Genomic DNA, 26,206 nt, shown 5'->3' on the forward strand with positions numbered 1-26,206 from the left:
GGAAGAGCATTTATTTCACTGTACATTTTAAGACAGGACCAATGCATGTTACTTGGCCACTCAAGTTGCCTCCACGAAGTAGTCTATTTACCCGAGATAGCTCATGTCCGTGAGACAACATCTGGAACCTTACTGGCTCTGGTAGAGCTTTTATCTCACTGTACACTTTAAGACAGGACCAATGCATGTCAGGCCTACTCTTGGCCACTCAACTTGCCTCCACGAAGTAGGCCTAGTCTATGTATCTGCGAGACAACATCAGGAACCTTACTGCCTCTGGTAGAGCTATCTCAATGTACACTTGCAGACAGGACCATTTGCACTAATTCGCCACTGAAGTTGCCAACCCTTAGTGGCACATGTAGCTGAGCTTTATACGTAAGCTTCTATTTCACTGAGCTCTTGAAGACAGCCCTAATTAAAGGGGCTGTCGATAAAGCCGTCCCTATTAAGGGGTCTGCAGAATGGTATCCAATCTTGTTGATGATTCTAATGATGTGGCAAAAACAAAGCAATAGGAGATATATTTCTTTAGATGCATTTATTAACAGGACGTATTAATCTTCAACAAATACATGTATATACCATACAGACAGATCTCTTACTTTGGCAAGTTAATAACTAGTATCACAATTTTTACAATATTTCAGATATAGATATACTAACACATGTAAACATATAAAATGTTGGAGACCTCTCAGACTTCTGACAGTCGTCAATATCCAAGAGCACTCCTCCTTTAACGTGATGGCTGGACCTGAGTATACAATGTACATGTATATTATAAAACAATAACAGCTGCCCATAAAGATATGAGAATTTTAAAAAGTTTTAACAAAGTAGAGATTTGTAGTGCTGGGGCCATATTTACAAAGCCCTCGCAACTTTTCGACCACGCTAATCTTTTGTCTAACAGTCAGTGAACAATAGGGTGTATGCAGGTGAACAATAGATTTGCGTGGTCGCAAAGATGCGAGGGCTTTGTAAATACGGCCCCTGGTTCTCTGACATTGGCCGACCAACCGAGAGTACAATTTAAATAAATGATCAATAAGACATTAGCAACGTCAATAAAACGCTTCAATTCACTTAAAGGAGAACTGAGAGTTTTAGTAACTTTTAAGTTAATCATTTGATGATAATAATAAACATTGCAATTATGACGTCATCACCTCAGGCAGCTCGCATGAAACACGTAATCGGCTCTTTTTGCTGTGACAACATTTTTGATTGTAATGGTTATTATCATAACTCTCAGTTTACCTTTAATGGAGGGATATCATATCTATTTTGCTTGGTTCTTTGAAAGTGGCATTCAAATAGCATACCAAGGTCAGATTTTCATTTCTCTTAATCTTACACCAAGAACTAAGGATAAGCAAGCCTCTAAAAGAAATCTTGCGCTCTGCTGCCTTATCAGTTTCACTCTCTGCTCCCTGATCAGTTTCATGATCAACAGTTTAACTCTCTGCTAACTGAGTAGTTTCATTATCAACAGTTTTGTCCCTTACCACTTGTACCTGATCAGCTTCATCAGCAACAGTTTCACCTTTAGCAAGTCCATTCATTTCTATGTTAACAATTTTACCCTCTGCCACCTGATCAGCTTCATTATCAACAGTTTCACCCTTTGCAAGTCCATTACTTTCTGCGTCAACAGTTTCCTTTACAATCTCATCATTTGGTAATTCATAATTGTCACTACTGCCACTAGCTTCGTCTTTAACTGATCCATCAGTTAACATCCCAACAGCCCCGTCTTTGGGTAACACACCAGCTTCTCCCACAGCCTTTAGCCTCTTTTCTCTTTCTTCCTTCTCCTTTTTCTGCACAGCCTCCTCCAGAAGTTTCATGGTTTCTTCTATTTGTTTCTCCATTTCCATCAGCTGATTTTGATAGCCACTAACTTCTTCTTTTGTCAAATTTGCTGGGATTTTGGGACCTGGTGGTAGAGCTACTGAAAGTTAAAGGAAATATATATCTAAGTTGCATTGACAGCTTATAATTGTGATTAATTGGCATATAACAGACATCATCTCAAGAGGGTATCTCAGTGGTCTCAAAATACATCAAATATCATTTGATTAAAACCAAAGTTGACATTCAATTGTGAGCTACGTGTATCAGTTTGATATTGTTATATTATCATAGTATAACAACTTTAGAGAAGCTAGCAACAACAAACCTTTCTCCTCTCCCTTATCATTGGCATCATCGTCTTCATCATCGTCACCATATTCATCCACCTCCTCCTCTTCATCGCTATCTTCTATATCAGTACCTTCTTCACTTTCATCACCGGACACACTATCAACATCACTGTCAAGGTCACCTTCGTGAACTTCATGTGCTTGAAGAATCTCTGCCTCAGTGAGTGGATCTAGTGTGACATTCAGCACTGAAATACAGAATTAAATCCAACAAATGGTCATATAGAGATGTAGAAGATTTTTTATAGCAAGGCATTTGTGGACTTGAATCATGTCATGAGCCAATGCATGACACATAATGCACCGAGTGACATCATGACGTCATTGGAACCTTCAGCGTGCATACGAAATGGATGGCAAATATGTATAAGGTACAACCAACACTGCGCTTCATGTAAAGATATATAAATGAGTGTCACTTATCAAAAACTTGTTATATGTCATAGGTTTGGAATCAACCAACCTTTTCCACTGAACATTTCTGGCAAGTCTTTCAAGTCCTCTTCATAGCTGTGGCATCCTTCACCATGCAGGTTGATATACTTCATGTCTAGTTTCGATTTACCAGCAATGATTAGAGAACTGCACTGCCCAACGGCAGCTACAGAGGAGATCTGAGGAAAAAACAGGGACATATTTTTAAGGGGTAAGTTTGCTCCAAGTACACCTACACATTAACCAATATCCAGGTCAGGCCCGAGTCAGAATAAAAACCAAAGAGATATCTTGGTTTCTGTCCAGTTTTTGGGATTGACAATCAGCGAAGAGACTGGTCATAGTTAATGATCAAATAAGCGCTGGAAATCTCACCTCAGCATCGAACCTGAACATTGTCAACCTCTTGTGTGTCACCAGGTCCCAAACAAAACAGGCAAGCTCTTCGGAGCTAGAATTATATGTGACAAGACGTCGGTGGTCCAAGGACAGAGAGATAACTTCAGCCCCATGTGACCCATGTCCTTCCAAGCGATAAAGAAGGTCCCCTAAAAAATTGAGGAAGAATGTGTTATGAAAAAAATGTATCTTCACAAAATGACATACCGGTACATTTACCCTTGACATACCAAGATACTGATATTGCAAACCAATTATTAGACATCTTGACTCTCGAGCCTTGGATCCACTCCGCTGACCCGGACTCCGTATGAGGGGAGGTAATGGACCGATTAACTCTGATCGTTCAGAAGTTGGTGTCTAGTAGAAGAGATCATGGGTGATCATAAAAAGAAAATGTTAGTAAATGCTTACTTAATACTTCATGTACATTGACACTCCACATTTCTTAACAAAACAAAGTCAAGCAAAAGCATTTTAGTCTTATCTAGCCTATATCACCCATTGCTTTGATAATCGAAAACTCAGAAAACATCCCTCCAAGAGTAGCATAAGAAGGCATACTGACAATGACAGAGTAACTCGAGCTCAATACCTGAGTGAATGTCATGAGCTCTGACAATGAAGTCATCACAGGAGACATAGGCCACGTCATTGGCTGCTACATAGAGGGAGTTTGCCTCAGGGGAGTTCTCTCTCTTCTTCTGCTCATGCAGCAGCCCATGCTCCCAATCATACAGAATGGAAGACATGTCTCCTGTAAGTTGAAAATAAAATATGAAGAGGAGAGTATAATGATAATCAACACATGCATGATTCAGATTCACTACTTTGTAATCCAGTTGTCTGGGGACGACCTTTCTTATTACCATAATTTTGCTGGGGTGAACTCCCAACAGATCTTCAAACCATGACAAAGGGAAGAGACAGCTATATTCTGATACCCTTTTTCTTGGGGGAATTAGACTGGTATTGCAAGTTTGTATCATGCCTGCCACTTGAAAAGCCTTGAGACACCAAGTCACCACAGCACAGGAGACGTGATAACTATAATTTGCTGGTAGTCCTGAGAACTCTTGGTTGACAGAGTTTAACTCCACTTTCATTAAAAAGTACATACCTTTTGCTATATCCCACACATAAAACACCATCACACTGCTCTCCAAGCGTGGTTTAATCTGCTGATGTTTCTTGCGTATCACACCAGAACCTTGCACAACCATGAGATTCCCATCCTGAGACCATATTCGCGAGCCCTCAAGGTAAATGTCAACGTCTTTAGCATACGGGTTCAGATCTATGCGATGGAGAAATTTTCTGTTCACGACATCAAAGACATGAAGTTGGGTTTTCATACCGTCTGTTGCAGCCACAGCATATGTACCATTGGGATTGGTCTGCAAGGAAGTTTAATGGATATTATCATCTGTTGATCAAAATACATCACATTGCTCACAAACCAGAAAGCTATTCTCGTAACTACTCACCAGGAGGAGCTGACATACACTGCACAAGTAAATAAGTAACAGAATAAGCAAAAGTAGCCTCTTCAACCACGGCAGCATCTATCTCCCAGTAAGACACTAATCTTAGTCAAATATAAAGTTCCATTCAATATCACTTCTTTCATTGATACAATCCCTCACATACATGTAACATAGGACAGACTTAGTTGTTGATATTCTGCAACTGTTCAAGAATTGTCTTGGAGTATATTCAGTATCATTTAGCTCTGATCTACTTACCAAAACGGAGTCATATCGAACTATTTTCTTTTTCTTGACTTTGCCAGATTTTGTCAGCTTTATCTCCTTCTGTGCATCACCGGGCTCTTTTTTGTTGTCAAGTTCGTTCCTCAATATTGCAACTGTTTTTCCAGTTGCCAGGTTACTGATCTTCAGGTTCTTGCTACCCCGACTCAGACAAATACATTCTGAAAAAAAATACATCAGCAGCTGAGATACAGTACTTATTTGTGAGGAATCAAATGAGAGAGTGACTTGAGATAATGTCAGGCCAGCATTTATTCAGTTCACAGAGTTCCTGTAGAGGGGGTGCTGTGTATATTCCCACATACATCTAAGAACACCTCTCTTTACAGAAGCTGTAAATTCTTGAGCACAGGCACAGAATTTTCTCAAGAAGAATTGCGGCATCAAACTCTAAAAGTTGTTGGTTCAAACCTTGATCTTGTCACAGCCTCACCCTCCAAGGAACAACTTGATGTTGTGATTGACTGGCTGTCACTAGTTGATAACCCAGAGTGCCTCTGTTGAGACCTATTGCCAGCTTTAATTGTTTTTTAATGCTTTGTCAATGTCAATGATCTCAAAATCTACCATTCTATTGATCAGACAAAAGATTATGAAATACCTTTGCCATTACTGATGACCCCAACCAGGTATTTTTTGTTGGGAAGGGATCCTTCCAAAATCTTTAACAACTTCTAATGTATCCAGATTAACTAGTACAGTTTTTCTGCCCAAGCACATTAGGACACGATAGTTGTCAACAAACTGAGCTTCTTCACTGAAGCCAGATGGAGGACCACCATATTTTTTTGAAGGCTGAAATGAACAGTGAAGTGAAAATTGAGTATTAACTTCAAAATACCTGTAGCGTCATTGATGATGCCAACACAGTGATTGATCTTAGGAATGGACCCATCCAAAATGCGTACAACTTCCAATGTATCCAAATTTACGATCACCAACTTTCTTGCAATGCACATTATGAATTGATGGTCGTTGATAAACTGAGACTGGCTGATCTTATCTTCATTGATATAGAAACGACTATATTTATTAGAAGGCTGAAAGAAATGGGAAAATATAAGAAATTTTGAACAACTACTAACCAGGCACATCACATGTTCATATATATGATTGCTTGAATACTATTCCACTGGAGTCATAAAATAAGCTGACATATAATAAAATCTAATCCAGGGTCAAACTACCTGTATAGACTTTTGTGTCAAAGAGACTGGCACCTATTCCACTGGTTTCTACATGCTTTGAGAAATGATCTTACTATTGCAGCTGATCGAACAATTTCCCTTGACATCAGATCCAGTACAAAAAGTTGGATGTCCTTGGTTTTGCCTTCGGCATCTTTAATTGTGTAACTGCCCAGCAGGTAGCGAGGGTTCTTTGGGTTCAATGTTAGGAACCTGAGGTGAAGGAATTAGAGAAATGTTATTAGTTGATGAATGAAATTTCAAAATGCCATCAACTTCATTGAGCATAAAACAACCCTACTCAAAGTAGGGTCGTAGCAGACTGACTTTCTTGGTTTTTGAATCAACAGTTTGTATCTTCTCCTGCAGTCTTCCCAGCTACAGGTGATTTCAGAGCATCTTTACAGGGACTATATCAGTAGATTCTATCAAACAAATCATCTGGCCTTACCTCCATGCCACAGTCTCCTTATCAGGACCATCTTTACCTCCAGCAACTGGCAGAGCAGTGTCTTCCCGATGCCAGATCCGAAGCAAGTTATCGGTCGATGTCGTCACAAATGTTTTCATATCCACTGCCGCGATAAACTGGACTGCATGCTCATGGGCAAGTATGGTGTGCCTGGTGCCGGCAACCAGGTCCCATGCGATGACATTTGAATGTTCCATCCCTGGAAGCACGAGATGTTTGCCGTCTGGGAGTATCTGGAACTTCTCCGAGTAGTCTTTTCGATGACCTGAAAGATAGGGTAATTTCAATCATCAATTTTTCTCCACTTTGGAGAAATTGTCTATTGTATCAATAAACCTTGGGTTTCTGTAACTATTTCCAGCTACGTAAGCACGTCCAGGCCTTAGACTTGCATGTATGAGTGACATTACTCACTCAACGAAGGAAGTGGAGAAAGTGTACACTGTCAGAGAGTCGCCCTATCACATGAAGACGTGTTTGGGCCAGGGATCAAGGCCACAACCTCAGTGGTGGCTGGTGTTGACTTGGGTCTTTACCACTGATGGTTCTACTCGGATCACACTTACAGCTCAAAGCACTAAGAAGACAACTGAAGACAAACACACTGGAAAGAAGCAATTTACCTTGATAAGTCTTGACTTTCTCCATCTCAGGCAATGAGAAATATTCCAAATCATTGAGAGAACAATTAGCAAGGACAACATACTCCTCATCGGGGGTAACTGCTAAACCATCGATAGTGACATTGTCATAGTCGTCATCATCATCTTCGTTTTCGTCATCATCTTCGTCAGTATCATGATTCTTGACTTTCTTCTTGTCATCTGCTTCATCATTGACGCCTGCTACATTGTTGACACCTTCTTCATCACTGACGCCTGCTTCATTGTTGATGCCTACTTCATCATTGACGTCTGCTTCATCGTTGACATCAGATTCATTGCTGACATCTGCTTTCCCTTTGTCTTCTTCTTCATCATCTTCAGGTATTTTCATATCCCTGGCATAAATCTCAACGTTTTTGATTATCTCGTTCTTCTCAATGTCGAATATCCGGACATATCGGGTTCCTAAGCAGGAAAAGACAAGGTATTTCTTGTTTCCTGAAAAAGGATTTAAAAAAAATTATGATGTGCTGCACTTAATATTAAATTAGACATCAAGATGTCTGGTACAGTGTTCCCTTTGGCCGTTGCCCAAACTAGGACTATTTGATACAGGATAATCAGGAAGTCCAGAAAGACCTGGAACATAGAAATGTAAAAAGTACATGTATATTAAACTTGCCTCCAATCAGATCTTCATTGCCGTATTTCTGTCCTTTCTCCAGAAGTGTGTCAGTGATTTTCACTTTTTCACCAGTGTATACATCGAAGATGAAGAGGCTGTTACCAATCAATGCTGCTAATTTGCATCCATCGTCAAAAACATGTGTTGTCACGGATGCTGTAAACACGGATAGCTGATGTACAACTTCGCCAGTCTCGACCTTCAGGATAAACAATTGGCATCTACTGTTGTATCCGAGTGAGAGAAGGACCGAGAAAAGTTCACCATCTTTCCCGCAGATTCTCACTTGGTCGTAGAAGGAGCGATTGGTTGGCTTGACCATTGCGGTGTAGGACTTTTTCACCGTACCGTCTGAAATTGCAGTCACCTTGATGGCCTCGTCGCCAGCTGAATCACCAAAAAATTGACAATAATGAAATGATGGCTATTCAATGATACTTTGATTTAGGAAGTATAATAATCCACGGGTTGACAATTGAGTTACTTAGAGATATATTGGCTCTAGGATAACATTTCCATAGCAAAACACACATGTACACTCAACTGCTCAAAATGCACCCGTGAAAGAAACCCAAATTGAACAATTGGCAATATTAGACTGGGGCCAAATCGTGAAGACCAGTAGTTAACCATAATGCACTAGGAAAGTGAAATTCAAACTTACTACTAATAGCATATTTCCCATCTTTAGTTATTGCTAAGCTGTATATGTCCTCTTTGTGCAGCCTGATGGTGTGGGCCAGCTCACCCCCCACAGAGAACAGGAATGGTTCCTCGGGGATGAAGCCTGGATCTGATGGTTGACAGCACTGAGACAGGAACTCCTTCATGTGTGGGCTGTCAGCCTAGAACAGGAAGAATTTGTCAATGAATGGAAAAATTGCCTTTTAAGGTATCAATAATAAGTTATTAGAGCACACTCTAAACTTTGACAACTCTACTTTCCAGGTGCTGGGCTAAAAGTATGAGAGGGACGCCTTGACACTGTTTGATTCTCAGACAAAGTCATAGGGACATATCTGCAGAAACCAATTTATAACTTACTTCCTTTATTCTTCCCACAGCTTGGCCAGCCAGGGTTGTTACATCAATCTGTATGACAACTTGGGAGAGTTGCAACATGGACATGATTGTTGGGATGTCAGTATCAGAGGAGTAGAGGCCTGCAGCAAGTTGGTAATCATCCAATACATGCCTGAAAAATGTATAGAATTTTATCACTTATAAGGTACAAACATGTTTAGACGAATGTGTCAAAATTTGTCCATGTTGGTGTCTGACAAAGTTGCTCTGATTTTGCAACTAATGCTTGAGCGATGTGAAAATGTGATATTACTTACCTGAGTGACTTTGCTTTCAGCTTCGCATACAGCCAAGTGTAGTTACAGAGAACCTCTGTCTTCAATAAGTTCAAGTTTCCACTGTATGCCAAGTGCGTCGGCAGAAGCATGAGTTTGCGATAGTTGTAGAGATCTTCAGTGAACTTGATTGGTTGTTCTGGTAAGATGCGATCATCTTCATGAGGGATGCCTTTCTTATCGATGTATGGTTTAGGAACCCCTGGCAAAATGGAAAAGACTGATATGAGTCCTTGCTATGCTTAAAAAAATTTGTCACACCTATGTTGCAGTAGTCAACAACAGCCTAACTCAGCTTTACACTGGATGACACGTGTACTTTCTTTCCTTGTCACTGAATAATTTTTGTGAACATGATAGCATAAGACCTTAGAAAATGCCTCAGGGTGGATGACACTTACCACTCCAAGTACCAAGAAAGTATTCTGCAATGGCAAAATGGGCCGCCTTGGTGTCCTCCTCAGACACAGTGCAGTATTGCTCTTGGGCAGCCTCAATGAACTGACGATGATACCAGTAGACCACCCGGAATCCATCTGCTCCTCGAGTCACTGAAAGTATATAAATATATTCATAAAATATAGCACTGCACTGTACCGCATGCACTTGGCATCTTAAATTAGTATGTCTTGTGGACAAACCAACTGAGCTGCTGCAGTACCAAAATAAGAATGACATATCATCGTTCAAATGCTGAGCAAAAGTCCTCCGTAAACTTACCTAAGTACTGTCTGATATCATTCAGCAGACGGACAAGCAAAAGGGGAGGCAGACGTCTGATTGGCGGAGTCCAGTATTGGTATACATCGTTGAGGATGTCATCATCACATGACAGAAGGTCTTCAAGTTCAGTTTCAGTCAGGCCATTGTTACGCCCAGCTGCAAATATGAAAATTTAATGTGATCAAATTCAGTGTGCACGTGATTGGGTATCCTAATTAGGTGAATGGTACTTATTCAGACCTCCAACAGTGATGTAAGTATTGACATTCAGCAATTATGTATCACTTCAGTATCTAGAACAGTGCCATATGGGCCGAGTGACTTCGGCTGACTTTTTCAAATGACCTACCCAATGTCATATAACGTAGAGCCTTGGAGACCAACAGTGTCCCATATTTCTTTTCTAGCTGATTAAACAGACTGATTATGGCTTCCCTGATTGTATGCTCCAATACGGTCCTATCTGGCGTATAGTATGATGACCAGCGGCATGACTCATCAAAGCTTAACTTCAAGAACAAAGGCAATGGACACTTGTGGAATGCATTTGCCAGAATGTCTTGTTGCTCCGATGTTAGGGTACGATGGGTCTTGTTGAACCAGAGTTGAAGGATTCCATTGACGTCGGTGTCTGACAAAGTTGGGACCTCAAGGAAATTGGTTGAAGGAATAAGCGCCTGAAAAATATATGGAAATGCATCTAAAGGCAAACAAGACCAGTAGTGACATATTTTAAGCAATTTGGTCAAAACCACACTGCCACTTGGTCACTAGGTTCCCCAGATTTAAATCCTTCATTATTGAGACGACCAACATTCTCAGGCATAATTATTCCACCACTACTCAGAATATCCTCTAAGTAATGCTTCTTGCATTTATTCCAATACAGTAATGTTGATAACAGCAGTTTCTTCTTCTTGTTACGATCTATGGCTTTTTCGGTTCTGTCTTCGTCTCATGTGAGCAACAGTGGATAAACTTGTGACTTATAAAAAGAACGACAGAGGACAGCTTTGGCTAACCTGAAGTCGAGGTAAGCACTCATACTCCTTGTCCGGCAATGTTGACACAACAATCTTGACCCGCTCCGGCAGTTTCACAGGTAACCAAGCCAACTGTAAGGCACCATCATCTGGGTTTAACTGATCTAGGGAGTCTAACAGGATCACAGCTTGGCAGTTCCAGATCTTCAACCAGATGGCCATGGAATGGATCGCTACTGTGAATTTCGTTATCAAACCTTTCATGTCCTGAAAGTCAATGTGAATGCTAGTATCAGAAGAACATGTGGCTGGTCAGTGAACCATCAAGGACGATACCATCTGAAGAAACATATAACACATTTATTTTGGTCTGATTGTTCTTAAAGCTTCTGAGAGTCAGTTTTAACAATATCCAGAGTCATCAAAAGTGTCCAAATTGCACATGGTCCATCTCTTACTTACCGCTGGGAAGTCTGGTGGTTGTTTACTTTGAACTTTAAACATCTGATTCATCACACTGACTAGTAGTTGTCTGATGCCTGAGCTCTCCTGTGTGGTCCCAATAAACCTGCAATGAGTTGAAATATGTTTGAATTTGAATGCCTCTTTTAGTAAAACGATTAAAGACCAAATCAGTGTAGGTCCTTCTACGTAACCAATGCAAGAACTCCCATGTTCCCATACCATTAACGGGACAAAGCAGATACAATAAAGATCAGCATTACCTGAGAAGAACCAGTGTCCTTGGCTTCAGCTTGATTTTCTGAGCTGCAGCTGCCATTATGGATGTCTTCCCACAACCTGACTTTCCATGGACAACAAAAGGCTTGCTTTTTCCAGAAGTCTCGAAGTAGTTCAGGATTTCCTGAAAGACATCAAGTTAAAAGTCCTGAAATCCTTTGTACATCAATCATTAGTAATTCTCATTTTCATGCCTAACCTGCAAGTGAAATGTCATCTGGAAGCCAATTTCACAAGCTCCGGGTGATGCAGCACAGTATGACATTGATGTCTCAACCATTACCTGAATGGTATCTTCCCTTCCATGAAACTTGCTGATCTTCTCCTGACAGAATGCTGTGTGCTGTAACACCTCTTCATACAGCGAGTCATGGATGGCAATCTTTTGCTTCTTCTCAATTCCTCTCTCAATCAAAGACTTCATTTGGTTTTCAAAATCTTGTGCCAGTTCTTCAAGGTATTTTGCATGCTCAGGTACACTTGTTGGATTGATACCTATAGACAGAAGGAAAACATTTCTGAATACCACTGTCCACTTGACATCATGCTGGCTAGGCAGCTGCAGGTGTCTCAAGCCTTATTTCAAGGGAAGCTAACGTAAAATTGATGGTCCTTAGTTAAAACGTGGTAGGCAGGTTTCGGATTAGCAAAGTGCTTTTTCTAGGTGCCATACCTAGTAACCTGAAAGAACCAGTCCTTATTTCAAACAACCCCAATATGCAACCTGTCTAATGCATTACAGACAAGACACCAAGGCGCAGGTTTTGAAGTGATTGGATTAATTTTTCTATCAGATCTGAATCATCGCATGACATACCTTCTGCTTCGTCCCATTTGAGAATGTACTCCTTGATATTGTTCTTTGGCATTATAAAGCAAAGTTTGGATTTTAGGTTCTCCAGGGAATAAATCACTTTGGCAGTTTGCGCTTCATTGGTTTTGACATCTGTAAATCAAGATCAGAACTTAGTGTGACTTATTACAGCAGCTTCTCTCCTCAAGGCGAACAAACAGGTAGCAATCTTAACCAGGGTTAGCATAAGCCAACATGGGATGCAGACATCTGACATACTGACAGTTTTTTATAATATCGGGTAGCTGAAATCACACAATCTTACAGACCTATATATCACTGAAAAATCATTCAAAGACCATTTCACAAGAAAGGAAATCTTACCAGTGTAGCGCCCAAAGGCATAATTCTTGGGTTGGTTGTAGATATCTTCTATGTCTCGGTAAAACCAGAGACAATGGTCACCGATGTCTGCAGCTTCAAGGATCCCATCTCGGATTTCATTCTCAGTCACTGCAAATAACAGAGGGCTTGTATGAAATTGATTAGGCAAGAGTAGTCACCAATTCATGCCTATAGTCACAAACCAAAGAAATTTATCAAATCAATCAACTTTTTGATCAGAATCATATTTTTAGTTTAAATTAAACAACATTCAGTTTAGTCATTAAAACCAGAAACTGTATGTAGGAAAATTTACGATTCTGTTCCGGCCTTGTCAAATCACTAACTACTGACATTAAGGGTCAATGATAATGGACATGTCCTTACCTGATATTAAGTATTTCTGAATATCTTTTGTATCGGGTAGCTTTTGTGCAGCAGCCCTGGCAAGAATTTCAGAGATTCGTTCCTCGTCGGCCCACCATCTTCTTTTGGCAGCTTTCTGGACATCGATGCTCCTTTTATCCAAAACATCAGGGTAGTACGTACTGATTGGCTGGAGGATGTATGCTGCTGGGACAACATTGTAATCCTTTTGATACCATCTGAAAAGGGATTTTCAAAAATGAAAAGTCAGTTATCAATCAATTTAATGCAGACTGCAAACATGATTTGCTCAACTTGATCATTCCCATTTTGCTCTGGAAAAGTGGCTTTGGCTGTAGATTCGATGGAGTCAAAACACTGTCACTTCAATTCAGGTGGCCCTTTTATCTCACATTTTCTCTTTGTCCAATATTTCCCAAAATGTATTTGAATTGTTTTGCCTCAGGCCTCATCACTTCGTAATTTATAATGAAACGCCGCTGCTTACTTGCTGATAAGATCATGGTCACTATCTTCTACTACAGCTATCAGCAAAAGTTCAAACTCTTCGCCATCAATGACCCGCGGTAGAGGACAGTAGCCATACTTGTGAGACAAGAACGTCTGCAAGTTAAAAGGACTTATTTTCTGACACCAGTAGAAATTAAGAGTTCAAATTAATAGAGAAATACTGTAGTCCGAATTTTTATAGATTTTAGACAAATGGGCTGGCAGTCGACCACCTCTACCTACCACAACGCCATCCTTCCAACTCCAAGTAAGCTTACGACATAGATATCTTGGGAAACACAACTCTTTTCAAAGGTTTCGTTCCAATATGTACATTACCAAATCAGTCCCATATAAATAATTTTCCTCAGTCCCTGTACCTACCACAAAGAATGGCCCAGTTGAAAGATCTTTGCAGAGTTTCAACTCTTGTAAGCAAAGTTCGGTGGCAGTATGTTCATCATTTGAGTATTCTCGGATTCCCCATCTCATGTCAACAACCTGGAATTCATAGCCAAGGCCATGGCAAAACTTCTTAAGCTCTGGGTAGGTTTTCTTCATCAAATAGTTCCTCTCATGATGTGTGTCTGAAAGAAATGGTGATGCAAGACTCAGGGGCTTGAATAGGGAAATATTTTAATTCAGATTTAGAAAGCTATGAAGGCAAGTCAGAGCTTCAAGACATACCCTTCAAATGTGGTGACTCATTATGTCATAATGCAAGTTATGTAAAGAAAGAACACATGCTTATTGTCACTTGGCACAATCCTTATATCAGAATGATCAACTACCTGTAAATGTACTGCTTGTGAAGATCCTGACAATCTTAGCGCTAGCTGGATAGTCCAATTCCACGTCTCCCTGAAACAGCCTTTTCACCTTGGCAGCCAAAGTCAACTGTGCTGGCATTGGGGCTAGCCTGTCTTCAACGGAAGGTAGGACACTGGGAAGGACATTTTTGCTCATATCCTCAATATCAATATCCATATCAAAATCATCATCATCATCATCTTCATCATCATCTAAATCATCATCTAAATCATCATCCTCATCATCGTCCATATCATCACTGTCGAGATCTTCATCGTCTTCACCATCATCATCCCATAAAGATGAGATGTCACTGATGCCACTGATGTCTGATAAAGACACATTTTTCGTGTCAACTGGGATGGCATCAAAAGCCGCAACAAAATCTTTGAAGGCTTGGCTGTTTGTATCACTAGGTTTCAAGTTTTCAGGTTCCAAGTTGCTGTCACACTCTAGTTCTTTCATCCCTTCAGCACCATTTTTCATACTCTCACTGAGTTCTGTCATTGGCCTGCTTTCATTCAGAAGCAAAGCATCAATTTGGCCTGACCTGAAATAAACAAGGAAGAGGGCAACAGTCAAAAACACAAAGAGACATGGGTACCATCAGCAGTTTTTAAATAAACTGCTGATTTCCATAATCAAGGCCCATTCCTAGTTTTCTGGAATGATTTAATCACTAGAATTCGTGATATACTGATCTGTAATGGAATTTGCATACTTACAACTCAGTTTTTTGTTTTGGTGGAGGTGCTTGTTTGTTTCTTTTGATGACGGCGGGGAGAGGGGCAAGCATACGTCTCTGTGAGTAGGATGACTGGACAAGAATGCCGATGCCACATCTTGGGCGACTACGTTTGCCCTGAAGGAGAAATTTAACTTTTACAATAGCTTGGTGACTGAACACTCTATCACAAAAGATTTGTGAGAGAAATATAAAAACTTCCCCACCAGATATAATTTTCTAGAGGTGAGCAGGATGACAAATTGTTATTGTAGATTATTTGAAGGTTGCTGGAAAGCTATCAGGACAACAATCTCTCTCAATAATCTTACTCAATCTACCTCAACTTAACTTTGGATATCATAGATATTTACATTAATTACATTGTGATAAGTGTTAACATTTAAAATTGTAAGCAGTGGTATCTTCCTGAAAGCACGGCACTGGCCAACTGCCAATGAATATTCTTAAAAACTTACTCGTCCCAAACGCAATGCAGCAGGATCATTGAAGAACCATGGATTCACTGAAAAGACGATTATCAATACATTTCAGTTAAAAACATTAAGGAATTTCTTATAGTAAGCAATTGCTGAGAATGACGAATACAAGCTGTTCAAATCAATAGACCCTCCTAGGACCTAGGCGCTGATAGGTCAGTTTGCTAGCAATTTAGGTGTGATAAACACTAAGAAAAAGATTCTAAACATCTGATTTCATCATATATGTTGTGCTCACCTGTAGGAGAAGTCTGTCTGCGTGGTGGTGTAGTAATTGGGGGCAGCTTAATCTGGAATAATAGCAATAACACTTCATTAAGTCGAAAGCTGAACAAATTAATTCTCCCTCCTTCAAAGTTGAAGATAATTTGTAATGACAGCGATAACAAGCTATCAAAAACAATAGTGTAAATGCAAAATCAGAAACAAGCCACAAAATAAAGTCAAAAGTATACTTACTGTAGAAATTGATGAACGTGAACTTCTTGAGCTTTTGGCAGCCCCATGTTTGCGTTGAGGATGGTTTTTGGCATTATCATCCATTGTGAGATATTTGGGTGAAATCTGAAATGGATCATGATGATGATCATCATCATGATGATATCATTAGTGAAAAGTTTATGACAGTAAACTCACTGACTTAACACTTTGCAGAATGGGCCTTATAGTCAATGCTGTTTTCAGTTCAACAGCTGAACAATCATGTCTGACAGTTAGCTGGTTGGAGACTTTCGACATCCACCCTGGCAGAAAAAATGCATGACCTGGGGCACCACCTTTTGGAACTCCATCCTTGACATTGTGTGATTATGGTGATGCAGAATGAGATTAAAAACAGCGCTGTGAATACCACACTGACTTGGAAGCTTCCTCTAGCTAGGCTTAGTCTAAGCTAGGTTCCATCAATATCTTTTATTATAGGTCCAAGGCAAAGACATGAACAAGGAGATTCAGTAATCTGGGATATCAAAATAATACACTCAATCTGTCGAGTCTCGGCACGAGCAGTAGGTCTATTAATGGAACTGGGAGTGGAAGTGGAAGGAACTGGAGGAACAACTCATCCCTCATTCTTTCTTAATTGTTTTATATCCCACGGCTCATCTATCAAAAAATAGCAACCCAAGTGAATTGATAAACTACAAGATGATCCTCATAACTTTGAATTTTCGAAAACATTTAATACATTTGCATACTTACAGGCAAAACTCATGATATTTAGGAAAATCATATTTAGGAAAAGCATAACTAACAAAAGTCAGCCATGTTGTTTACATTGTCGCCATGCTGAGAAATTTGCGCAAACTCTAATCATCCATGTACATATAATGTGTACATTTGAGATTGCTAAGAAAATGAGCAGTGCGCGAGGCTTACGGGTACCTACAACGGCTGCTATGGACATCTCATTCTGTAGGCGACAACCACGACGACAAACCCGGAAGTGAGTGTGTAAACAAACCTGTGAAAAGAATGGTTTATGCATTCATAATTCATGTTATTGCAGGTGATTCTGCAAGAGTAGTATACCAACGATATTTCAGTCAAGAAAATATAGCAGAATTTCGTTCTGGTTGCATGTCTCGGGAGAGGACACTAAAGTTGAACTCTTATGAGCTCAATGTTCCGACCCCTAATCTAAGTCCAGCCCCAAGTCCTGTTGATGTGACTGGGTCGTTCAGGATTGGGACTCCTGATCACTTTCATGGAAGAAGATCACGTTCACCATCCCGTGGAACTGTTCAAGACCAGGAAACAGAACAACCTAGCTCGAAGGAATTGATTGCCAGTCGGAAACAACAGTCGCAAATAGTTTCTGACTTTGTGCAATCCGAATACATCTTTCGGAAAGCGATTACAGGGCGTACTGTGGAGGAGGACTTGAGCAGATTGAACAATGAAGATGTTTTGCCCGAATTCGAGATGGGATTTCTTAGATTGCCTGCAGGGGAACCATATCAAACTGAGAAACTTTCCTTGTGGTTAGCGGCAGCGAATTGCTGCTTCAGCTTTGTGCTGGAAGGACATGAAAATATGACGATAGCTGAGATTGTCTTGAAACGTCTGATTGGATTTCTTCAGGAGCATTTACGTGTAATAAGCCAGCCATCTGAAGCCATGTTGAAAGTTGATAGAGTTGACCTTATACTTGATAAATATTTGCCCGGAGGACAGTTACTTTTTATGAATCACAGACTTTCAAGGCAACTGGAGAGACAGATAGAACAAGTCATGAAGTCATGATGTGACTGATTTAGAACATGTAACAGTTGAAGGATGGTGAAAATTGATGACAGATAATATCAGTATTGTTTGGATCCTTTGTAATTAAACTGGTTCTAAAACAGTTTGTTGTTGTAATTCATTGAGAAAAGGATTGATGAAGTCGGTCTCCAACTGCTCTCGAAGACAAAACCAAAATGCCTTGAATAATGTCCTTGTGTCATTGCCTACACAACCAATCGGATTCCTCATCAGACAGATGGCTGGTTGTGACATTGAGCCAGCCATGGTTACACGACATGCTTTCAAAGCACCATGGTGGTTTTATTTTGAGTGAATAGCATGCTCTAAAATGGTTGCGACTTCATCATTTAAAGTGACATCTTGGGTGAAAATTGAATGTCTCGATGCATTCATGGAAATGTCATCTCTTTATCAGCCTGGAGTTTTGGCCTTGCCAATTTCTATAGCTAGATCATGCTGGTTTACGACTAGATGTATACTTCCATACATCACTACATCATGGCTCAATAAAAGATCAATAGATGAAGTTCTGTCATATGAGACTAAAAGCTGTGGTCCCTTGCAACCAAGCGTCAATGTTACTCAGATGGACAGTAGCCTAGTGGACATCTCATCTCCTTCAAAAATCCAATCGGGTAATGATGCCTGTATTGTTCATGATGAATACAATACAGGGTTACCTCCCCTGCAGCTTCTCATTACTCGGTCTTGACATACATGTATATTTTTTATTGACACTCATGGATACTGTAATGAGGAAGAAAACACAGTTTCTTTGCTAGGTATTTATTTTTTGAATGAAAAACAACATATCCTGTGTCTTCATTTTCTGAATTACAAATCTTCGCAATCATCACAAACTTGTAAAAGTCCCAATCAAAGGATGAAAACTGCTTGGAAGAGATATATGGAAATAACCCCTCTTTTGAGCGATGTTACAACAAAAGATGTCAAAACTGAATTCCTTGCAACATTTAAATCATGAGCACACAAACAATTCTTGAAATATACCTAGTATACCTTGAAATTGAAACCCTTCTTGGACTTGAATCCACTATTACCACCAGTATTCCAGTTTCTTCCTCCACCTTTCCCACGCTTCCCCCTACCCTTACAAGTCCATTCACCTTTTTCTGATGGAACCCACTTTGATTTGAAATGAGGATTTCCACCATCATTTCTACCAGTCTGATCTAACTTCCACTTCGTTTTATTCTTCTGCCTGTAGTTTCCAACCTTCTGTTCCGAATACTCAGCAGCCACAGCAGCTTTCTTTTCTCTAAAGTTCTTTCTTCCCTTTTTCTTTTCAACAGGCTCATCAACAAGCCAGGAATGCTGCTCTAGACTCAAACTACCAGCGCCTCTCCGTTTTCTCCTACCCCTCTGCCCGTCCCTGACACTTGACCGCGGTAAATCATCCCCTCCGTATTCCTCCTCAAACTTTCTCTTTTTTTTTTTCATACTCTTTCCTTTTTTAGTCTTTTTTGAATTGTCTTCAGCAGACAACCAGCGTTTTGTCTGTTCAGAAATCTTTTTCATACTCTTTCCTTTTTTTGTCTTTTTTGAATTTTCTTCAGCAGACAACCAGCGTTTTGTCTGTTCAGAAATCTTTCTTGAACTGGTAGCACTCGTGGAATCTGTTTTTCTTCTTTTCCAAACAGGCTCATTGGATCTGTGATCATCTAAAAATAAACAAAAGCATTGTATTTAAATATAGTTTACACGCTTGTCTTGAGCGAACACAGCAATCTTCTTTAATATAAAGTGTGACACTACTGATCAAATGCAAGCTTCACAGACCCAATGCTTCTGAATAACAAACCGTGCCATACCGTGCTGCCTTTTTCTATTGGTTGGATTTTTGATTCTGATGTCATCATATTTAGACACCCATGGACAAAATGGTGCCTTGCTCCAGCGATTCATCATTTCTTCTGTACATTCCTGTAAATGAATACAACTCATTAGAATGCTGTGTGGCGTGTAGTGTGATGAAGGGGACTTGCCAGTTATTGCTTTGAATCACAATCAAGGGACCACAGCTTTTATTTTCTAATGAAATTGTTATCTATCCTCTTAGAATTCCGGTTGATTCAGGGCTGCCTTCTCTGTTGGCTCTCTATCATCAGAAAGTCCCCTTCATTGTTTCTAATCAAACTTTTCCAGGACTTGGATCTGAGGGTTTACAGTATAATTTGTAGACCAACCTGCAACAGTGAGAAGTTGGATTAACTAAGATGCACTCCTCATCAAATATTACCAATACGTAAATGATAGGTAGTGTCTACTCACATGCCCAAAATGCCCTTCCTGGCTGCAGTTGAAGCACCACATATTGGAGTTCTCTTGAGTCTCTGTTTGTACAAGTAAACCAGGGCCAGTCTGAAGGGACAGAAGATAACATAATGAGAAGATGTCAAATGATTTTTCCAGAACTCATACCGATTTATGCTTGCCTCTGATCAGCCTAATAATTGAAGGGTCAAACATCAATAGGAATTCACTGAGGTGGATAAAACAGACTCTCAACTACGAGTCAAGAGATCCCTGGTTCAAGTCCTTCAGTCTGTGTGAGGCTCTAGGCAGCTCTCTTTGTCTTACTTGTCTCACTCCAAGCAGATGTATGATGGGTAAATGGGTACTACCAGTCAGAAGTGCACAGGTTGTAGCATTGATTGAGCAGCTCATCTGATCTACTGAAAGATTTCATGATAGACCGGGCTTAAAGTGTCATTTCAGATGATAAACACTACTGCATGCAGTATATCAGAATAAGAACAAAAACCCAAAACTTGGACTTGTTTCAAACTCAAAGTTCAGCGCAGTAAATAGCACTAGATATGCCAATGTTTTGGGCATTTCAAATCCAAGCTATTGAAATACATCAAAGTAAAGCATCCTCCATACAGAGAGAGCAACTGAAGTGAAACTTACTGTTGAATGGTACTGTCTCCACAGGTCTGAACATTCCTGAAATAAATCATGAGCCATATTATACAACACTGTCAACAAAGAAATATTTGCCACAAATGTTTACATGTACATTAACGTATCAATCTTTATGAAAAGAAGCGAATTATTTAAAGTTAACATTGTTTAAAAAAAGGACTTACTGCTCTTACGTGTCCCCAGCCGCCACAGCGGTAACACTGATCACTATCTCTGCTGCGCCTTTTGGAGCAGTCCCTGCTACTGTGTCCGGTTTGACTGCAGTTGTAACAGAGGCTTTCCGGACATTCTCGTGCCATGTGGCCCTGAATACCACAGAGAAGGCAAACTGGCAATTTCTGGAATTGTCAAGAAAATTGTCAAAACGGCTGCAGACAAATAGTTTCACTAAGATCATGCAGAACGGTAAACTTTTCCAAAACAATTTCAGTGCTTAATGATTACACTGCTAATGTTCTAAACAGGTTCATCCCTGGTTTGTTGTTTCTGGCGGTGTGTAAAAATGCATAACACAAGAGGCCTCACAATTGACATATTTGTCCGGTATTGAGAAAGGTTAATACAAATACTGGGGTGTACAATTTGTACTCCACAAGAATACAGAGCGCAGGTCATTATTACCTTTGGCTTTGGGCAGTCTCTGGAGAGGTGGCCTCGTTCCTTGCAGTTGTTACATTGAATTTTTGGCGGACCGTAATATCTACCAGGAATGGCTAGATGGGTATACTTGTCAGAATTGATTATATTCCAACTGGAATCTGAAAATGAAACAATCACACCAGTTAGAAAACTGCAACCAACATTTTGTAACATGACGTGTTTGAGTAAATTTTCCCTTGTCTTTGAAGTACAGGTATTTTAACGATTGAGTTAGGATTTACACCACAAGGAAGATCTTATTATGATCAACAGACATGTCCACAATCTCATTCTCAATAGATGAATTGATCAACTACTTTTCCTCTGGCCATCTTTTTAACCCTTTCGCAGCGGTAGCCAGTTTTCAGCCAGTACTGCCATGTGCTGACACACAGTGACAGTCAATTCCAATAATAAACAACAGTGAAAGGGTTGAGGAGATTACTGAAGTAATAGCTTCGAAATTTGAATATTGAGCAATCATTCGAAAAGTATTCTCAAATATTTTCATGCAAAAATTCACCCTGGTCAAGTTGACATATCTCTTCATAGTCGCTCAATTCAGCAGCATTCAGGACGATCTTCCTTGCTCCCTTGTTGTTAACATTCAAAACAATATTGTCATCATTTATTTCATCCACAATTTCCTGAAGTATATCACTATCACTCGAAGACATATCAGAACTATCTAAAAGAGTCAAATCTATCAATTCTTCCTTGGCTTTTGTCCTCTTTTTCTTGTCAGAAACGGGCAGAGAGATACCACCAACGAAATGTTTTTCAACAACTACATCAGTATCGGAAGTGATGTCACTTGATAGTGTTATAACCTCTGGCATTTGCTTAGTTGTACTTGATTTGACAGATCTTTCAGACCAGGGAGGAGACATCAAATCATCACTGCTGATCATAAGAAAGTCTTCAATCTTGGGGCCAGATGTCTTTTTCTTACTGAATTTTCTTTCAGATGTGAGGTTAATAACTTCAGTTTCCTTTGATTCTGGTGCAGGTGTACTTGTAGCTCTAGGCTCCAGCACATGTGTCTCTAATTTCACAGTATATTCATTAGAAACTACTGGAGTTGACACAGCTTTCTTTCCAAGGAGCTTGGGTGATTCATTTCTGATGATTTCACCATTTTTCTCCTTTGCGTTTTCGACAGTGAAAGACGTGGCTTGTTCCTCCACTTCTCCAACAGTCTCATGATGAATTTGGCTGTACAAGGCCACTTCCATCTCCCTGTGGTACTCGGAACTATCTGAATCCAGATCATCCAATGGATCATCATCAGGATTTCCTCTGGCGATGTCATCACCATAGTCCCACCCTTGACTTGAGAAACTTCCAAACATTTCTCTGAAGTTGAGTCTGAAGTGGTAAAAAGAGGAGTCAAAATCTTGACAAAAAAGAATGTCGGCATCTGCAGCTTATCGGTACTAATTTACCAGCAATAGGTTAATTAACAACAGAACGGCTTCAACTTTTTTGTGAATACCTTACAAAAACCTCTGATGAAACAATTCAATTAGAATACGGCAATGCGGAAACAGAATATTTCAGCATTTTTTGGGGGTTGTCAGGAGATGCCCCCTATTGGGCAAATATGTTCGTCAACAACGTGTGAATGTAACACTTACATTAATTTGCCAATAATTTAAGAAAGAAATAGCCTAGCAAAATTTCAGAGCTATAGTTTAATATGTAAAGTCAAGGACTTAGTGAGCCCCCCTTTAGGTCGGGGGAGCTCCCCCGAACCCCCCTACGAGCATATGTTAAGTGCAAGCTCTAACAACTACAGCTGTTACAATGGGGGGACACCCCCCAAACCCCCCTCCGTCGACATAGGTTTTTACCAGTGCGTTGGGGGGAAGCTCCCCCCAAACCCCCCCGGTGGACAGTCAACTAGCCCTTCTGTGTCATACTGCTGGAGGGGGGGTGCGATGGGACCATCCATATAGTTCCTTCCGACACATTTTTGTTTTGGTAATGTAATACATTTTGATTGTCCTTATTCACGGGAATCGGGCATTTCCAGTGATATACGACACAAATGGGTTGTCCTTATGCATTCACGATGGAAACGCATTTTAAAATAGATGTTACGTCCTGTTAATGGGCACGTCATCATCGCGTACATTTGGGAAAAACTCCCTAACGAGACCGGAGCAGACAGCTGAAAGTAGTTTATTTTTTGGCCGCTAGGGTGCAGAATGTACGCCGCTCGCGCCGCTCACCCGAATTTTTCACGCAACTATAGCTGAATAGAGCTAGTTCTAGTTTGTGATTCATTTTGATACTTCAGATTTGGGCAGTAGACCAATATAACTTAGTCGTCAGTGTGGTTTTAAGCAGGGAAAACGTATTTGTTTTTCTTAAAGTGCCTTTTTTGGACGGGTGTGTGCGATTGTTTTTATGTCACGTGACCTCGACCATGTAGACACAAAATTGATATAAAACCACCTTTTCTGTCATTATTTATGACGGATATTTCTCTAATGAAAATATCAATATAATTGGCCAATTTCTTAGGCATATGTAGCGAATTCCCATGAAGATTTAAATTAGATGTTCTCGTAACCTGTTACAACTGGTCTGATTTATAATTCAGCGCTACAACTGGTCTGATTTATTTATTCAGCGCCATTTTGAAAAACCAAAAAAAATTGTTTGTTGGATATACAATACTTACTCTCTTTATTTCACTTCATTTACATTATATACTCCCGCACACACGTGTATCTTAAGAGCCCCTCCTAAAGGGGGTCTTAATATGTAAAGTCAAGGACTTAGTGAGCCCCCCTTTAGGTCGGGGGAGCTCCCCCGAACCCCCCTACGAGCATATGTTAAGTGCAAGCTCTAACAACTACAGCTGTTACAATGGGGGGACACCCCCCAAACCCCCCTCCGTCGACATAGGTTTTTACCAGTGCGTTGGGGGGAAGCTCCCCCCAAACCCCCCCGGTGGACAGTCAACTAGCCCTTCTGTGTCATACTGCTGGAGGGGGGGGGGGGGGTGCGATGAGACCATCCATATAGTTCCTTCCGACACAGTTTTGTTTTGGTAATGTAATACATTGTGATTGTCCTTATTCACGGGAATCGGGCGTTTCCAGTGGTATACGACACTTAAATGGATTGTCCTCATGCATTCACTTTGGAAACGCATTTTAAAATAGATGTTACGTCCTGTTAATGGGGCACGTCATCATCGCGGGAAAACTGGGAAAAACTCCCTAACGAGACCAGAGCAGACGGCTGAAAGTAGTTTACTTATTGGCCGCTAGGGTGCAGAATGTCACTCACCCGAATTTTTCACGCAACTTTTGCTAAATAGAGCTAGTTCTAGTTTGTTATTCATTTTGATACTTCAGATTTGGGCAGTAGACCAATATAACTTAGTCGTCAGTGTGGTTTTAAGCAGGAAAAACGTATTTGTTATTCTTAAAGTGCTTTTTTTGGACGGGTGTGTGCGATTGTTTTGTTTATGTCACGTGACCTCGACCATGTCGACACAAAATTGAAATAAACCACCCTTTTCTGTCATTATTTAGGACGGATATTTCTCTAATAAAAATATTAATATAATTGGCCAATTTCTTAGGCATATGTAGCGAATTCCCATGAAGATTTAAATTAGATGTTCTCGTAACCTGTTACAACTGGTCTGATTTATAATTCAGCGCTACAACTGGTCTGATTTATTTATTCAGCGCCATTTTGAAAAACCAAAAAAAATTGTTTGTTGGATATACAATAATTACTCTCTTTATTTCACTTCATTTACATTATATACTCCCGCACACACGTGTATCTTAAGAGCCCCTCCTAAGAGGGGGGCTTATTAGTCATAATATGTAAAGTCAAGGACTTAGTGAGCCCCCCTTTAGGTCGGGGGAGCTCCCCCGAACCCCCCTACGAGCATATGTTAAGTGCAAGCTCTAACAACTACAGCTGTTACAATGGGGGGGACACCCCCCAAACCCCCCTCCGTCGACATAGGTTTTTACCAGTGCGTTGGGGGGAAGCTCCCCCAAACCCCCCCCCCCCCCCCCGGTGGACAGTCAACTAGCCCTTCTGTGTCATACTGCTGGAGGGGGGGGTGCGATGGGACCATCCATATAGTTCCTTCCGACACATTTTTGTTTTGGTAATGTAATACATTGTGATTGTCCTTATTCACGGGAATCGGGCGTTTCCAGTGATATACGACACAAATAGGTTGTCCTCATGCATTCACTTTGGAAACGCATTTTAAAATAGATGTTACGTCCTGTTAATGGGGCACGTCATCATCGCGTACATTTGGGAAAAACTCCCTAACGAGACCGGAGCAGACGGCTGAAAGTAGTTTATTTATTGGCCGCTAGGGTACAGAATGTCGCTCACCCGAATTTTTCACGCAACTTTTGCTAAATAGAGCTAGTTCTAGTTTGTGATTCATTTTGATACTTCAGATTTGGGCAGAAGACCAATATAACTTAGTCGTCAGTGTGGTTTTAAGCTGGAAAAACGTATTTGTTTTTCTTAAAGTGCCTTTTTGGACGGGTGTGTGCGATTGTTTTGTTTTTATGTCACGTGACCTCGATCATGTCGACACAAAATTGAAATAAACCACCCTTTTCTGTCATTATTTAGGACGGATATTTCTCTAATAAAAATATTAATATAATTGGCCAATTTCTTAGGCATATGATGTAGCGAATTCCCATGAAGA

At 40.3% G+C, this 26,206-nt stretch overlaps 3 protein-coding genes across 6 annotated transcripts; 1 reads left to right on the forward strand and 2 right to left on the reverse strand.

Annotated features, from left to right (window-relative positions):
- Positions 1 to 543: 543 nt before the first annotated feature.
- On the reverse strand, positions 544 to 16,930 carry LOC135493155 (uncharacterized). Of its 2 annotated transcripts, none has more exons than XM_064780160.1 (33): positions 16,858 to 16,930; positions 16,117 to 16,221; positions 15,896 to 15,947; positions 15,637 to 15,683; positions 15,159 to 15,295; positions 14,415 to 14,983; positions 14,008 to 14,210; positions 13,622 to 13,737; positions 13,135 to 13,352; positions 12,748 to 12,876; positions 12,388 to 12,516; positions 11,854 to 12,065; positions 11,555 to 11,694; positions 11,292 to 11,397; positions 10,869 to 11,096; positions 10,196 to 10,523; positions 9,844 to 10,002; positions 9,525 to 9,674; positions 9,106 to 9,325; positions 8,810 to 8,960; positions 8,430 to 8,610; positions 7,763 to 8,152; positions 7,099 to 7,578; positions 6,455 to 6,740; positions 6,078 to 6,216; positions 5,658 to 5,856; positions 4,790 to 4,977; positions 4,165 to 4,441; positions 3,640 to 3,801; positions 3,021 to 3,193; positions 2,674 to 2,824; positions 2,186 to 2,398; positions 544 to 1,954 (listed from the first exon to the last, which is right to left on the reverse strand). In XM_064780160.1, the coding sequence occupies exons 2-33, from the start codon at positions 16,198 to 16,200 to the stop codon at positions 1,461 to 1,463; spliced, it is 6,711 nt and encodes a 2,236-aa protein (XP_064636230.1). In that variant the 5' UTR covers positions 16,201 to 16,221; positions 16,858 to 16,930; the 3' UTR covers positions 544 to 1,460. The 2 variants fall into 2 exon arrangements, with proteins under 2 accessions (XP_064636230.1, XP_064636220.1); XM_064780150.1 differs by having other exon boundaries at positions 544 to 1,957.
- A 152-nt stretch (positions 16,931 to 17,082) lies between these two features.
- Positions 17,083 to 18,209, forward strand: LOC135499316 (AP-5 complex subunit sigma-1-like). The gene has a single exon (XM_064790085.1). The coding sequence runs from the start codon at positions 17,131 to 17,133 to the stop codon at positions 17,899 to 17,901; it is 771 nt and encodes a 256-aa protein (XP_064646155.1). The 5' UTR covers positions 17,083 to 17,130; the 3' UTR covers positions 17,902 to 18,209.
- A 440-nt stretch (positions 18,210 to 18,649) lies between these two features.
- LOC135499399 (zinc finger CCHC domain-containing protein 7-like) lies at positions 18,650 to 23,177 on the reverse strand. Of its 3 annotated transcripts, none has more exons than XM_064790250.1 (8): positions 23,130 to 23,177; positions 22,016 to 22,860; positions 21,475 to 21,611; positions 21,018 to 21,191; positions 20,839 to 20,874; positions 20,197 to 20,286; positions 19,737 to 19,848; positions 18,650 to 19,586 (listed from the first exon to the last, which is right to left on the reverse strand). In XM_064790250.1, exons 2-8 carry the CDS (start codon positions 22,842 to 22,844, stop codon positions 18,916 to 18,918), a joined length of 2,049 nt encoding a protein of 682 aa, XP_064646320.1. In that variant the 5' UTR covers positions 22,845 to 22,860; positions 23,130 to 23,177; the 3' UTR covers positions 18,650 to 18,915. The 3 variants fall into 3 exon arrangements, with proteins under 3 accessions (XP_064646320.1, XP_064646407.1, XP_064646244.1); XM_064790337.1 differs by lacking the exon at positions 23,130 to 23,177 and adding an exon at positions 22,988 to 23,083 and having other exon boundaries at positions 22,445 to 22,860; XM_064790174.1 differs by lacking the exon at positions 23,130 to 23,177 and adding an exon at positions 22,988 to 23,083.
- Between the last annotated feature and the right edge of the window lie 3,029 nt (positions 23,178 to 26,206).

This window comes from Lineus longissimus, chromosome 1 (genome assembly GCF_910592395.1).
Source record: "Lineus longissimus chromosome 1, tnLinLong1.2, whole genome shotgun sequence".
NCBI classification, from domain to species: domain Eukaryota; kingdom Metazoa; phylum Nemertea; class Pilidiophora; order Heteronemertea; family Lineidae; genus Lineus; species Lineus longissimus.

Excerpts from the sequence above, each read along its gene's own strand:
- LOC135493155 (XM_064780150.1), bottom strand. The coding sequence starts at position 16,200 with ATGGATGATAATGCCAAAAACCATCCTCAACGCAAACATGGGGCTGCC. Across the intron at positions 12,877-13,134 it reads TCAGAAATACTTAATATCAG|TGACTGAGAATGAAATCCGA; the intron begins GTAAGGACATGT and ends TGTTATTTGCAG. Across the intron at positions 7,579-7,762 it reads CAATGAAGATCTGATTGGAG|GAAACAAGAAATACCTTGTC; the intron begins GCAAGTTTAATA and ends ATCCTTTTTCAG.
- LOC135499399 (XM_064790250.1), bottom strand. The coding sequence starts at position 22,844 with ATGTTTGGAAGTTTCTCAAGTCAAGGGTGGGACTATGGTGATGACATC. Across the intron at positions 21,192-21,474 it reads GAGACTGCCCAAAGCCAAAG|AAATTGCCAGTTTGCCTTCT; the intron begins GTAATAATGACC and ends TGACAATTCCAG. Across the intron at positions 19,849-20,196 it reads AGGAAGGGCATTTTGGGCAT|GAATGTACAGAAGAAATGAT; the intron begins GTGAGTAGACAC and ends ATTCATTTACAG.
- LOC135499316 (XM_064790085.1), top strand. The coding sequence starts at position 17,131 with ATGGTTTATGCATTCATAATTCATGTTATTGCAGGTGATTCTGCAAGA.